We start from the raw sequence: 16,659 nt of genomic DNA, 5'->3' as shown, positions 1-16,659 counted from the left end.
TATGTAATAAGTATTCTGTAACAGGCTGTAAGATTTGCCTTCAATTACTATTAAAAAGTGTCTCATCTAACACTTGTTTCATCCTTATTTGACATTCTTTGCCATTCATCTCCCCTCCCCAAGTGGAAAATTTGACACTCAATGTCATTTCTTGGGATTAAGAAAAGCAACATACAAAAAACAAAATGAAAAAATAAAGCTGAAAGAAAAACATGTAACTAAATTCACCAAAAATCTAATAAGACTTTAGGGAGCAGGGAGCAGTTGAGTTAATGAAAGTTACATTAAGCTGTGACAGAAGTCAGTAGGTAGGAGAGAAGGCCTGTTGAGGATGAGCTAATAAAATAAACAGTAACAACAATAAAAATCAAAGATAAGCCAACAAAAAAACCCTCATCACTCTCTATGGTGCATTTACCATGTGCCAAATACTGTGCTAAATCCTATCTGGAGCCTGTTGGAAATGAAAATTCTTGGTCCTCAGAAATCACCCTCCAGATGATTCTGATGATTGTTAAAGATTGGGAAGCCCTGATCTACACCATACATTATCTTATTTGGAAACTGAGATTAAAAAAAAAAAATTAAGAAATAACAGAACCAGGATTTGAACCACAACCTGGCAACCACATTTCTACTTTAAACCACTGTGAGATAAAAGACAGGGAAAATTTGAAAAAGCCAATTATTCTAATTTGCCTGGAAATATTATATTTCCACTGTTAAAAAGCCGCTTAAATTAAGCAACAAGATTAGTGACATTGGTCCGGTGGGCTTCAATACCACAGAAATCTGACAACTAAACCCTTACTGTGTTCCAGATTACTGAGTTTAACACCATGGAATAGACATGAAAGACATTTAATATGTAATCTACGGATATTTTGAAATACATACCATACCCATTATCCATATACATTTCCAAGAGTTATTAATTTTTATATAATGAAATGTTTGCCAAGAGATAACTCACTACATTCCAATTACCATATTTTGACATGTATAATGTGTGCTTTTTGTCCAAATTACTGAGGGAAAAATAAGGATGCACATTATACATGGGTACTACTAATTCATTACCTATATAAATGTTTTTGATTCTTTTATTTATGCTTATGTATTAAAAGTGTTACTCTAGAAAGAAGTAACAAAATCTGTATGTTCAAAAGTAAATGCTAAAATGCCTTTCTAAAACAAACAAAAAACAAGCTTCTCAATATAAATAAATAAATAGTTGAATTAGAAAAATTAAAACAAAAGATTTTTTTTCTCTAAGTTTGGGTCAAAAACATGGGTGCACATTCTACACGGGAGCACATTACACAATACAGTAAAATAAATTTGGGCCAGCCATCTTCTATTTCCTAAACAGTCAACATACAAACTCTTATCACTTTTGCATTCAGTTTATTATAGCTCTACCTCCTTTTATCACCACCTCCTTTGTGATTTATGATGACAAATGATACAGCAAACTATATCTGGTAAGTCCTGCAAAATTTCTATTTAAAGTCTTCAAACCTAAATATTCAAAGGAAATCTTTAACCTCTCCACCCACCTGTTTGAAGAACTAAGGGTAGAAAACATGTCAATGGCTGGTGCAGTCATAATACCCCCAGCTGAGGTGGACACAGGAGAGGCTGCAGTTGTTAAAGAGGTATGAGGTTTCTTTGCAAGTTCTTTTAGGCGCTGTTCCTGTTGAAAAAGGTAACTACCATAAGGAATCCAGAAACCAGATGTTTGCAATGCCCTCTAAACAAAAGCATTTTCTAATTTTGTTGTGATAGAAGAAAGGTATTCTGACACTTTATCCGTCGTCATCCAACTTCACGATGAAAAATTAGACTATGTACTGAGTTTTGCCCTATTTAAATAACTACACACTAAAGACTGTTAGCTTTTACAGGAGTTCTAATTATTTTATGAACACCTGTACTTGTTTTTCCAAATAAAAAGAATGCATACACCTACCTTTAAAGCTTTTAAACGAGCCTGTTCTTCCTCTAATGCTGCTTGCTTTTCCCTTTCATCCACTTTGGTAAGAGACAGGCCAGTACTTGCCAGGGAGGAGACTGCATTGGAAAGTGTTGTTGCCCTAGAATAATTGGACAAAGGTAATTTTACTTTTTGTCAAACATTTCACATGACAACCTGGTTATGTAATGATCTGGCAACCTTGGCATGGACAGGCACTATAATTACAAACTTAACTTATGAAGTCAAAATCAGTACATCATTTGAAATAGTCCACCCAGTAACCTAGAGAATTATTAGCAATTAGATGATTTATATATACACACACATTTACTCTTTTTGAAGTTAAGTGTTAGATTTTGGAAAGGGTTCTCAATAAAGGTGAGAGAAACTGCCTCTAAGTCCCAAAGAATGGAACCTATATAACAAGGAAAGAGCAACATACTCCCCAAGAAAACCCTGATGGGTAAAAAATACTGAGCTTTTCACAGAAAATGACTCTGCTAATTTAGTCTGGGATTTGACAGTACTACTACAGGAACGCTAAAACATGAGTACCAGAAATAAATAATGTGTCTAGGTATGCTTCCCTTTTAACACTCAAAGAGGACCCAGAGGTTCCTTCAAAAGTAGATAGACCAATTTCATCCCAGTCACTGGTCCATCTGGCACCTCCTTTCTATCTGCTACCCTTTTGCCATGTTAGAATTTCCTTTTCAAATATATTACACAACCACAATGCATCATCTCTCACTGGCAGATTCATAGTAAGCTGTTTCCGTTCCCTTGTATCAAAATCATACCAATACTGTAAGCTCCAAAATTAAATTTCCAAATGTCAATTATAGGTAAAATAAACCCATGTGAAGAACTACTCCTCAGTGACCAACCTTACTCATTTTTTTCTTATTTTATTGATTATGCTATTAGAGTTGTCCCATTACCGCCCCTTCATTCCCCTCCACCCTGCACATCCTCTCCCACCCACATTCCCCCCCTTTAGTTTATGTCCATGTATCATAAGTTCTTTAGCTTCTAACTTTCCCATACTATTTTTGCCCTCCCCCTGTCTATTTTCTACCTGCCATCTACCAGAATAAGTTGCATTACTTATTCTCCATACTTCCCCCCTCCTCCTCCCACTCCCCTGTTGCTAATCCTCCATCATTTTCTTTTTATCATATGCCAAAGCTTCATTAATTTCTACTCTAAGCACACAAGTGGCAAAACTCTTTAAATTTTATGTAAAATCAATTTTACAAATGAGGCAATATAAAGATACAATTCAGAAGACAAGGAAAGAGTGATACTGTTATGACAAAAATGCAAAAAAACCCCCCCCAAACAACAAAAACCCCCACAAATTCTATGGTAAAAAATATTAGAGGTAAATCAGTCTACCTGAATTCCTTGGCTATATTTTTCATTACTTTCTCAAATCTCTGAGCTTCTAAAAATCTACTAGAAATTTGAAGCAGCATGTTTGGAATTAAAAACTATTAAATCATTAGCAATATTTTCCTTTACAAATTTCTTAAATTTTGCTGCTAAAAAAAAGTTTTGTCTAATAAAGTCTAAAAAGAAGGTTCTTGTTATATTTCATACAAACTTTTAGCTTTATACTGTTTAAGGGAAATCTTCGTAAGAAAACATGATAATTAAGTCACTACCCAACACAAAAATCATATTACAAAGTTGAGGTGGTGTATATTTCAATTTGCCATGTAAATTGGTCTCCATCTTGGCAATCAGGTCAAAACCCGAGAGACTGATTAAAATATTGTATGTCTAACCCCATGAACTGGCATTAGAGAGAGATGGTAAAATTTGATGTCAGACATCTTAAGTCTGAGGCCCAGAGTTACTACTTATATACTTCACAGGACTATAGTGAGGGTTAATCAAATTTGTAAAAAGACAACTTAATAATTATAAAACATCATACAAATCAATGTATTATCACCTCAAGAGAAATGTTCACACTATGAACACAATTCTAGACACTGTTATCACCTTCACAGATGCTAACATATACTGAAGATCAGTAACCATTCCAAGAATTTACACGTATTAACCCATTTAATCCTATCAAGGATTAACCCTTGATAGGATTAAATGTATTAATCCCATTTAATCAACTCTACCAGGCTGATACTGCTACTAAACCCAAGTGATTAAATCAAGATAAAGGGACATTAACTAACTTGGAACTTGAGATGGATTCATCTACTCTCTCAGACACATCACTCCAGCTCTTGCCCTATAAAGAATAGTCTACCTGCTTGCAGCTGTAGAATCTTTGATCTTCTTTCCTTCCAAGGAAGCTAAATGTTGTTCTAAAGCATCAAGAAGACTGCTGGGGGCCTGAAATTACACAAATATTAAAACTTTCATGATAATCAGGCCACTGGTCAAAATAAATCAACTAGCATCTGACATACGAGAAAAACAAAATAGTTATATTCCCCATGAACTAATTAACATTGGAGTTTTATCTGCCCTCGAATGACACTATTGTTTTTATTATATAAGCATGGCCTAGTAAGAGATTAATAAACATAATAAAAAACATGAAAACCAAGACTATGTAAACATGAAACCTTTAAGAGGATCCTGCAAGTATTTAACATTCCACTTACTTGAATTTTAAATAGAACCATAATCTTAAAAGTTAGACAGATTGTTGAACATGTTCCTGGTACTTAATAAGTACCTTCTGAGTAACTTTTGAATAATTATTTTTTAAAGTTTATTTATTTATTTTTCTAGAGAGAGGGGGGAAGGAAGGGAGAAAGAGAGGGAAAGAAACATTGATGTGAGAGAGAACACTGACAGGTTGCCTCATATATACTCCCCACTCCCTGACCAAGGACTGAACCCACAACCCAGGCATGTGCTAGTTTGAATCAGCGACCTTTCACTTTGCAGGGTGACCAACTGAGTCACACGGTCAGAGATGAATAATTATTGATAAATGAAACTATACACTAACATCGAGGAAATAAAATTTAAAGTCACAATGAGATACAACTTCTTACCAATTAGAAAACAGCTAATGTCAAACAGACTAGCAATATCAAATGGTAGTGAAGATAAGGAACAACTACAACTCTTACACAATGCTAGTGGGAGTATATCCTTGAAAAAGGATCTGGATTTTTACGTACTTTATTTACCTAATTCCATCCCTAATTATTCACCCAAGAGACATAAAAGTGTGTCTTCAAAAGAAAACAAATATGCAAGAATGTTATAAGTAGGGATATATGCATAACCCACAGACACAGAAAACAGCGTAGTGATGGCTTGAGGGAAGAGGGGGAGGTGAAAGCTGGGTGGAGGTGGGCGAAGGGGGAAAAATTAGGGCGTCTATAATAGTGTAAATGATAAAGTTAAGAAAAGAATGTTTTAAGTAGCAAACAATCCAAAAGTCCATCATTTGGAAAATAGATAAACAAAACTGTGGTAAATTCACGTAATAAATTACTATGTGGCAATAAAAACAAGTGAATTAATGGTACATTCAACAACATGAACAGATCTCAAAACATTATGATGAGCAAAAGAAGCCCAAAACAAGAATAAATTACTTGCATGATTCCATTTATATTAAATTCAAGATCTGACAGAATTATTAGAAGTCAAAATAGTGGTTTGCATGCAGAAAACTAGGGAGTGACTGGAAGGGCATGCAAGAATTGGGGTGATAGAACTGATTTATATCTTGAATTGTGTGTTGATTACACAAATGTTTATAGTTATCAAACCTCACTGAAATAGCTATTTACCTCAAATTTAAAAAAGAATAGCTTTTAAACTCTCAGGCTATAGGTCAAATTTCAACTTAATATAAAGAGTTAATTACTTTCAAAAGGACACCTTCTCAATAATCTGAGAAGAAACTGTAACTAATTTTAAGTGAAGCAAATGCATCAGTGGCATTTAATTACCCCAACTATGGAGATACAGAGTTCCTGAAATACAGAGATCTAAAAATAGTTGGAAGAAGCAATACTAGCTAATTTCTCTAACAATACAATTTGAATAATTTCCTTGAATACACACACGCGTATGATAAGAGATAGACAGATAGATAGATATCTACATATTAGCACAAAGCAAATACGGTAAAAAAATAAATTAAAACCAAAAATATTAGATTGTAACACTGATTTCTATGTTTGCACTGAGAACAAACGTGCAATTCACCCACCCCCAACAAAATGCAAACACCAGATAAAGCACTGTGCCAAGAACTACTGTCAGGGATAATGAGAATATTGAGAGAGCAGTTAACATTTAAAAAGTTTTTATAATACAAGAGGCACTGTGCTAGCTACTTTGTATAAAATCACTATGAGAAAGACACGACTAGTACATCCTATTTACAAATAAACAAGCTGCGACTGCGAAAATTAAGTTACTTATCCAGGAGCCAATATAGAGTCTAAGGTGTATCTGATCTGTAAGCCTGGATATTAACTACTATGCTACAAAATCTGAAATTAAAACTTAAACTAGGTGGTCATTTAAACTACAGTTCATATTTTTCTGGAAGGTTTAAATCAAGGCTTACAAATATTAAACTACAAGTCAGGATAAGTAATAACAAACTATTTTCAAAACCCTCCTAAATACTGGGTTGGCCAAAAAGTCCATTTAGGTTTTTTTCTGTAAAATAAAGGACATATTTTTCATTTTCACCAATAATTTTACTGATTTGAATATTCTGAAAATGTTGGCTATTTCCCACTATTGGCTCCTAATGAGTAGAGGCCAGGGATGCTGCTACACATCTTCCAATGCATACAACAGCCCCACAGCAAAGAATTATTTCACCAACATGTCAATAGTACCAAGAAACTGCAGTTTATACTACATTTGGTTCCAGCAAGGACTCTTCTCACATTTAGCCCACAATAATGTACTTAATCTTAATGGGGTCAATTTAACTCAATTGTAGAGTGTTTTATTTACATATAAGCCATAGCTAGATCCATTGTGTACTCTTGGTCTGCAGATCAAAAGGGATGATGAATCAGAACAAGTACAAAGAGATACAACAGAAACCCTTATTTAAAAGATGTCCTAGAACAACTTAAAATAAGGTAAAAGTCTATTAAGGAAAGAAGTGATACAAATGTCACAACGATAGTTTATGCCAGGTACTTTGATTCTTAACACTCATTAAAAACAAAACAAAACAAAAAAGCCACTTGGGAACAGGGGAGTATAAGGGGCCTAAATGGTAAAGAAAAAAAATGATTGAACTTTAAAAATATAAAAAACAAAAAAGCCTTAGATAATGATTAAAATGAAGCCAGAAAAAACGCAGATTTAAATATAAGAGGTGAGTAGATCATTCTATATGAACACCAATATAAGAGGTGAGTAGATCATTCTATATGAACAATCATCAGCAGCAAAGTTTCTTTCCTAGGTTTTTTTAAAGTGATAATGATAAAAACAATATAAAAGCTAACACTGAGTGCTTACTGCTATGTTTTAGGTGTTAACTCATTTAAACACCCCAACTCCTTCTGAAGAAGGAACTGTAAATTCTCCATTTTTAGAAATGGTAAAACTGAACCACAGAGAGTAACTTCCCCAAATCACAGGGCAAGCTAGTGGCACAGCCAGGACTCAAACAGATGAACAAGCCTGCTCACTTCTTCCAATTTCATCTTTTGAGGTTTATCTCTATATAACACTCCTACCTGAGTCAAATAGCCAAAGCTGAAGGTTTAAAACAGGAAACACAAATCCTGTATACAATAATTCTCTATCTTCAAGTGGGGCAAAGAAAATATCCTTTTAAAACTCATGTAAACTGGGTGTTTGTTGTATATCCTGTCAGAGGAAACAAATTGAAAAAATTCTCTATCAATAGTACAGTGCACATTTTGTTTTTAAAATACCATTCTCTAAGTTCAATTCTTCCTTTTGACAATGATGGCGACAGGAAAGATAGATTAAAAGGAATAAACTAAAGGAATGGTATAGCAGTGCCTAGCTCCACCAATATAAGAGGTGAGTAGATCATTCTATATGAACAATCATCAGCAACACACCAAAATGTTAAAATTTGTCAAGAAAAATTACACTGATCTCGACAGCATGGGCTGCATATTATTCATCTTGTGCCTTTCACACCTAGCAATACATAGCAGACAGTGAATTGATATTATAACAATACACTTACCTGTGAAAGGTCTGGTATATCGCCTCTGTCAATTCCAACTTGCTGTAAGAAGAAGTATTGTATTTAATAGATACAATTATAATAAAGATGTTTTATAAGTAAAACCTAGAAAATGACAATTTGACTAATACTGTAAACAATTTTAGATAGGCTTCTTTAAAATCAAGAATATTTAATCTCCAAATATATCACTCAGTATTTCCAAGGGCTTAGATGTTATCTGATGGCTATAAAAGTTGCAACAGGTGGGGAACTAGAGTTGGAAATTCATGAAGACTATTAAGTTACCATCTCCATAAGTTCTAAGCCCCTATACCTTGTCACAATCTGAAAAACACTATGGCGAGAATGAGAAAGGCTGACCACGAACAAGTTCCCTTGGGCATAAAAAAGAAATTAAAGAACCACCCTGATGACAATGACTGCCTTTCTCCGTAAAATATGCTTTTCTAAGCAATCACCATAGATAACAATTTTTAAAACCTATGTTCACTCAAGTAGGCCAGGTTTTATACAGATGCCAAGTGATATCTAACCAGGATATAACTTTCTACAATCTCAAATACACTTTATGATGTTCAGGCACTAGGTAATTTCCAGCAAAAAAAAAAAAAAAAAGGAGAGACAGATAAAAACCTTTCCTATTTATCATACTAGTAACCCAACTGAAAAACTGTATCCCTCCCTTGTGGCTATGTTTCATTTTCTAATTCAGCAGTGTCAAACTCATTTTCACCAAGGGTCACATCAGCCTCCCCGTTACCTTCAAAGGGCTGAATGTAATTTTAGGACTGTATAAATGTAACTACTCCTTAACTAGGGGCAAGGAGCTCAGTGCTGCTGCCAGGGTGGATAAAACAAGGTGGAGAGTCTGATTCAGCCCATGGGCCATGTGTTTGCCACCTGTGTTCTAATTATTCTCTCTTCCTTTTCCCAGCCTCTCCAAGACCAGTCCCAGAAACACATCAGTAGAAAATTTGATAAAATAATTCAAATTGAGACCTTAATAGCTAATTAATAACTGATACATTTGTTCCCTTCAAAGACATTTGAAAAGGTTACATGTGAGAAAGATCTCATAATGAAATTACAACCCTAAACACAGCCTCATGAAAAACTATTTTAGGGCAGGAGAGTATTCTCATTTCTCAGATCACATGGAATATAGGTGGTCTATTCCATTTCAAACTAACACCAGCAGATCTGGAGGTAAATAAAGACTTAAGTCAATAACTATAACTAACAAATGCAAAAGACACTAGAGACTAAAGGGAAAAGTCAACAAATTAAAACTAATTTAAAGAATTTACTAAATCATAGCCTAAACTTCTATCTTCTGCTTTTAATATATGACTGACCCTAAAGTGGGAAAAAAACATTAACTTCCCCTTGAAAGAGATTTTAAATTCAAAATAAATCGCAGTAGACTTTATAAAATAGCTGATTAACAACACAAAGCTATTTTCTTCAAAAGTCTCATCATCTTGTTGTATTCATCTGCTGTAGAATAAAATATCACTATGGTAATAAAGCTAAACTCACCAACTTGCTAGTTCCTGATTAACTTCATTGACATGACTGATCAATTATAACCTAGTCATCTCCCAGAATTATCCTAGCAAGGAATCTCTGGTGATGACAGGTAGAGGGTAGAGAAAAAAAAAAACACTTTAAGAGCTGCCTCTATACAAGCAAGATAATGCCTGCAAGCATTACCACACTTGCATTCTGTGACAATTTCAGAAAATTATTTCTTAAACAGATTTGCAAAATTAGATTATCCTATAACCTACATCCATGGATTTTATAACCACTGATAAACAATAAATATACTAAATTCACTGCTGCAGGGGAACAAAACATTTTGAACAACATGGCTCCAGATGTCAGTGGAGAAAAGGTTTTTGCACTAACATTAGATGAGAACAGCCCTGAATTATGCCCAATATAAAATGCATGAATAATTCCAAACATAAAAATTGCTGCCACCACTGTGTCACCTATCTAATTTATAGATCAATAATTTTAAAATAGATTACCTTTCAATGGTCAATACTGAATTAAATATACAGGATATATTTTATGCAATACTGTATCATACATACAACACAACAAAAGAATATAACCTACTGACATAACTGAATATATACACACTACATTTAAAATGTTTCTTTTGCTTGAATAATGATTGATTTCTTCAAAACTCACACTTACAAACAAAAAAAAACAAGTTAAAAAATAAAGACAGTTTACCTCTGCAACTTTGAGAAATTCTGAGATTCTTGTCATCCTGGTCAGGAACTTCTTATAGATGTCAAGACCCTCTTTGCACTGGTTCTTTTTCATGTCAAAATATTTTTCTGCCAAAAGTAGATGTAAAAATACTTTTACATCAAATATAACACTCAAAAAGAAAAAAGTACTAAGAGCTCCAAAGAGATCATACAGGTGTCAAGAACACACTCACCCTACAGAAAAAATAGCATTAAATTAGCTTATATATTTAAAGCAAGTGAAAATATAGACACTACCATATTAAAAACAGAAAAACTACTTGACATTACTAACATCACCAGTTTGTTCTACAGTATTTCTTCCCTAGCAATTCCCAAAACATGTTTTGCATGTTAATACATATCACCCTTCACTTCATTTAAAACAGTACCAACTTTTATTTCCAAATATTCTTACTGATGATATATTAACAAATATGGCTACTTCATATCCAAATGTCACTGGAAAAGCTCATTCACACTTAATATATGAACAGCTGTAAGGAGCTTAACTTGTAGTAATCATGGAATGGAAGACTATGTATGCCTTCCAAAACTTTGAAGAAAAACTCTCCATTTTTCACTTGTGAAAAAAAAAAAAAAAGCCCAATTTTGTTTCTCATGGATTAAAGCATCCCGAAGTTCCTGTTACCCAAGCCTATGAAAAACAAATGTAAATAAATTCTTTAAAAAAATTAAGAAGAGTGGGGGGAGAACAAGCACACTGGAGTAAACACATTTGATATCTAGAATTTGTGCCTTGGCACTACTTGAAGACCATTACTCGCATACTCTATCCCAATCCTACTGAAAAACAAACAAACAAACAAAAAACACAAAAGAGCAGCCCTAGGCAAAATTAACTGCATTCCGTATACAACACAAGGGTTATCAATTCCCACGCAGTTGAAAAAATGTGTATAAATTTTGACTTCCCAAGAACTTAACTACTAAATAGCCTACTTTTGACTGTGGGCCTTAGGGATAACAGTCAATTAACACATATTTTGTAGATTATATGTGTTATATACTGTACTGTTGCAATAAAGTAAGGTAGAAAAAAGAGAAAATGTTAGGAAAATCATTTAAAAAATGTACTGTATTTGTTGAAAAAAAAAAGTACACCTTTAACTAGGCTTATCTTTCAAGGATCAACTGCACACCGAATACACAATAAAGCACCATACAGTCCTAAAATGCCCCTCAACACCTCAACCTTCAAAATAAATGTTTAATGAGTTTAAAATAATTATCAATGTTTAATTAAAGTTATCATTTTTACAGCTAAAGTTCGTTATAGAGTAAATTATGAAGAAGCAAGGTTTTTCCAGAAAACTTCCAACTTAATTTTAAAGGGATTTTAATTTTTCTAAAAATTATTAAAACTAACAGAAGAAAACACAGATGTATAAAAATATAAAGTTCATTTAGCTAAATGTCCCAGTTGTAAAAGTATTTAATCACTTAGCATATATAACAGGTATAAAATGTTTTGCTCCAAATTAATTGTTACAGTAAAATTTTAGGCAAGTTTAAGTAACAACTCAGACAATTTTATTTACCCATATGACACAAGATAAGAAATAAAATGCCATTAAGCTACAACAATATTTACCCAACAGGTTAATAATTCCTTCATTGTATGCTGCAAACAGTCTAATGGCATCTTTGAACAAGAGCATGAAGGCAGCATTTATTACCCCATTTGTAAGTTCGTTACTATTAACCTGGGGAAAAATTAGAAAAAAAATTAGCTACTCTTATGTTTTAAACATGATGACTTCCTTCAAATTAAAAATATAGTTAACTCATATATTTAGATATATTAAAGAAAAAGACATTTATGTCTTGCAATCAGAGTTACAGCCAAACAGTGCAAAAATCTTAAGAGTTCAGATTTATGTAGAAGCCACAAGCAAACAAACATCCAACAATATTCAATTTAGCTTTAAAATTAGTAGTTAAAAACAAAAATTACTCTTTAACTTTTGAAATTCCTAGACTATATCTCAAGTCTTTTTAAAAAGTTCATTTCAACATGAAATACTTCTAATTGCAAAAAAGCCCATTTCTAGGTCGACGTTTACTCTGAGTCATGATGGATTTACTGAATATTTTTACACCAGAAGTATTTATTAAATGGCTACTGCAATTACCAAGGCACTTTGCTAAGTTTGATAGAAGATACGTTTAAAAATATATATACCTTTTCCAATATTACAAATGAACTGACCTTCAAAATGATTACAATAATAATATTTCTCCCTCATTTGGTTACTGGGAGAATTAAATGATATACTGAAGGTCAAGAGCCTGGTGCAGTAACTTACACATGAATCAGTATTTATTATTACTGAACTATACTGTAACAAAAAAAGGACATATTTATCTTATCCAGAATACTAGGAATAATTTTATTACTCAAGAAATGAATCAAAAGAATAAGCCAAATTAACTTTAAGTTCCTTTTTAGATTATGAGAATATTTAGCACATGAAAATTAACTTGTTAGGTATACCAAAGCATAAGCACAAAGTTAAATATTAAGTAACAAATTGGCAAATATTTGCAGAATATCTAACATGGCTAATTTCTACTATAAAGACAGAATCTTAGTAATAAAGCAAATGACAAACAATTCACAAAGTGAAAAATACATATGACTAATATGTGAAAAGAAGTTCAACTTTACTTATCATGTAAATTAAGATATAATAATCAAATTAAATTAATGAATTATACTTTCTTGAGAGCCAGAGCAGTAGGCATCAAAATAATCAAAACCAAGTAGTATTCAGTACCAATAAAAATGAAAAAAAAATTAAAAATGGGCATCTGTTGAGAACTGACTGGCTCAACACTTTTGGAGTGTAAACAGGCAGTATTTTAAAAATTTTAATGTTTGTGTCCTTTGAGCCACCAATTCTCATTTTAAGCATTAATCTACAGAGAAAGGTTGATAAAGGTATAGATGCACATATTATCTATTACCTAACACACACATAATTTAGTGTCCCTCCCTTCTCTGTTCTTTTCCCATTTATCTTCTGGATGAAAAAAAAAACAAAACAGTAAAACTGCTCTGGCTGGCGTAGCTCAGTGGATCGAGTGCAGGCTATGAACCAAAGTGTCGCAGGTTCGATTCCCAGCCAGGGTACATGTTTGGGTTGCAGGCCATAACCTCCAGCAACCGCACATTGATGTTTCTCTCTCTGTCTCCCTCTCTTCCCTCTCTAAAAGTGAATAAATAAAAAATCTTAAAAAAAAAAAAAAAGAAAAACTCTGATCAATAGGTGTATCAGGTAAATCACTACATACAATTAAGTACACTATAGACACTGAAAAGAGTACAATACAGACATTGAAGAAAGTAATTATATAAAGTGAAAACAAATTTCCTGGGTGTACCCTCTTCTCTATAAAAAACAAAATATCCCTTAGTAGTTACATCAGTCTCCTATGTCTTCTAGACGAGGGGTCAGCAAACATTTTTTGTAAAAGACCTGGTTATATTTTAGACTTTGTGGGCTATAAGGTCTCTGTCACAACTATTCAACAAATTGCTTGTCATTTACTTTATTACATCACAATAACAGCCACAGACAATATGTAAATCAATGAGCCTGGCTGTGCTCTAATATTATTGCAAACACTGAATTTAAATTGCATATAATTTTCACCTGTCAGAATACTTTTGTTATTGATGAGTTAAAGGAAAAATCAATTTCAGCATGAAATTGTCACAGCTCCATTCACTAAGTTGTACTTATAAGCTCTAAAATAAGCTATCAAAATAGATGCCCCCCCAAAGACTTGGAAATAATAATATCTAGCATATTAAAAACAAAGGACAAAGCTGGCAACTTGGTTCAAGTGATAGTCATTAAAACAAAAATTCTAAGGAACACAATGCCCTTGGGCAATAGCTACAAAACTGCATCACAAGTGCATTTGAACTTCCTTTTTATTTCTTTGTAATTATCACGCTTTGACTCCTACAAAGCAGATAAGTAAAATATTAAATGGGCTATTCCTAAATAAAATTGCCAAACTTTTTTTTAATCCTCACCCAAGGACATTTTTTTCATTGCTTTTAGAGAGAGAAGAAAGAAGAGAGAGAAACATCAATTGGTTGCCTCCCATTCGCACCCAGACAAAGGAACTGTAGGTGTCCAGAGGTAGGACCAAACATGCAACCTAGGTATGTGTTCCGATATGGAACTGAACCTCACATCTCATGCAGGATTTTGGTAAAACATCAAATCACTGAAGTGACTCAGCGCCCCCATGCCCAGATTTGGCAGACTTCTGGCTATGTACAATGTTCCTTGTATTTTGCATCTTCTTCAATAAATGTCTGCATTTTTCGTATTACATGGCTAGATACTTTCTGGGCAGACCCTGTAGTTGGGAGTGGTCTGTAGGTTATACGAATATAAGGGACTTGAGAATCCATGAATTTTGGTATCCACAGACAGTCCTAGAGCAAATCCTGTGGGTGTAGAGGGATGACTATATACCCTATAATTCTAGAGCTAGAGAAGCACCACCCAACAAATCTGAGTAACTCTATAGAACTATAAAGATAGAAAGTAATCTGATTTTGGTCCACATTTAGAGAAAATACTTAGACAAAAAGGATATTAGTATGAAAAGTTAAAGTCAATGAAAATTTAAAAATAAAAACCTGAACAACTAACTATAAGGATAACTTTTTAAAACCTTAAATTATAAAAGACTTGTGCAAACAACTTACATTAAAATCAAGAAGGGCATCCATTTGATTTTGAATAATTGGTACAGTTTTTAGGAGTTTTTCTGTGTTCATCGTCCTCATAACTCCATCAGCCCTGTTTTTTAAGAAAAGAAACAATTAAGTTTACTACTAAATCTACATTTCAAACTCTCATCTGCTTCTCTAAACAGAAACAAGTTGCTATGAAACGTCACATATTTTTAAGTCATTACTGAACCTGAAACCACACACATAAATCATATAGAATAAACAAGAACAGGAAATATTTATGTCCATCAAGGTGTGAAATTTAAAACTTAAAAAAACTGATCTAAACAAGAGAATAAAATCAAAGCTTATATTATACAGCCAGGTTTATAGTGCACTTTTCACATAAGGAAATCGGCTAATCCGTACACCACTCATGTATGTAAAGGCAGTTTACTATTTTTTAAATTACAAATATAATTATTTGTCTCAAATTACTAAACTGTTAGGACTTTAGGACTTGATGGAGCAGCAGTAAATTCAAAGTCTTGGTGAGCACTGCTTTATTGAGGCATTTTATTGATTACTCAAATACCAATGGCTGTTTATACAGGAAATTATAGTTAAATTACTATAAAATAAGACAATTTTACAAAGACATTCCAATTGACCATTAAATAAGTGAATACTAAAAGAAAGTTTTAAATAAAATATTGTTAATTCCAGAAAAGATCCTTTAAACATTTCTTTAGATATTTCTAAAGATAGAGAAATAGTAGCAGTGCCAAATAAACTAGAATTTTACAAAACTAGTATCCAAAAACACTAGGTAAAACGTACTGGGGCTAAAGTACACAAATAAACCTAAGTGCTTATTATGTACCAGGCTCCACATTAAGGACTTGATGTATGTTTTTTCAAGTCCTCACAAAAACCCCATTCTATTGGTGATAAAAGTTTAGGTTATAAGGTTATATGACTGACTGTCTACATTCAGAGAACTAATCAGTGGCAGGGTCATTATATAAATGAGAATGCCACATGCGACTTCAAAATGGTGTTTTTTCAGAACCCTTTGGCAAAGTAACAAGATACTTTAAAAAGTGTGCAGGCTTTCCCTAATTTACAAATAGACCATACTTTTATAACCAGCTGCTCCACCCTGAGTTACACCCCTTCCATCACAATCCAGAAGCCAGGAAAAAAATTAAGTTATTAAAAGCAACAATACTGCTTTGTGACACATAACAAAATTTAATAACACTGGACTGCCTTGGGTGGGCAGCTACTGACCAGCTTTAGTCCAACACTCTCCCAATGAGACAAGTTAACCTCTCAAATATTAAACTACATTGACTAGTACTGGCTGCTGGGGTTTGGGGTAAGGACACTATTCCCTCCTTGCAATCCTTTCGTTATTCTCATACACATCTCACACATTCATTTTATGAGTTATCATTTAGTTCCCTTTTAGTTCTATCCTTGC

General features: G+C 33.3%; 1 protein-coding gene and 1 non-coding gene across 2 annotated transcripts in view; one reads left to right on the top strand and one right to left on the bottom strand.

The window, feature by feature from the left end:
• Positions 1 to 16,659, bottom strand: part of PICALM (phosphatidylinositol binding clathrin assembly protein) — a 121,384-nt gene that overhangs the window by 38,438 nt on the left and 66,287 nt on the right. The window contains 7 exon segments of the mRNA XM_028516644.2: positions 1,560 to 1,696; positions 1,973 to 2,096; positions 4,254 to 4,339; positions 8,178 to 8,219; positions 10,431 to 10,537; positions 12,066 to 12,177; positions 15,207 to 15,300. Of these exon segments, the coding sequence (XP_028372445.1) occupies positions 1,560 to 1,696; positions 1,973 to 2,096; positions 4,254 to 4,339; positions 8,178 to 8,219; positions 10,431 to 10,537; positions 12,066 to 12,177; positions 15,207 to 15,300 (702 nt within the window).
• Positions 7,730 to 7,843, top strand: LOC114501192. The gene has a single exon (XR_003684947.1). It is a non-coding gene; the product is annotated as a small nucleolar RNA SNORA27 (small nucleolar RNA).

This window comes from Phyllostomus discolor, chromosome 6 (genome assembly GCF_004126475.2).
Source record: "Phyllostomus discolor isolate MPI-MPIP mPhyDis1 chromosome 6, mPhyDis1.pri.v3, whole genome shotgun sequence".
Taxonomy (NCBI): domain Eukaryota; kingdom Metazoa; phylum Chordata; class Mammalia; order Chiroptera; family Phyllostomidae; genus Phyllostomus; species Phyllostomus discolor.
This window is presented reverse-complemented; position numbering and strand designations above follow the sequence as displayed.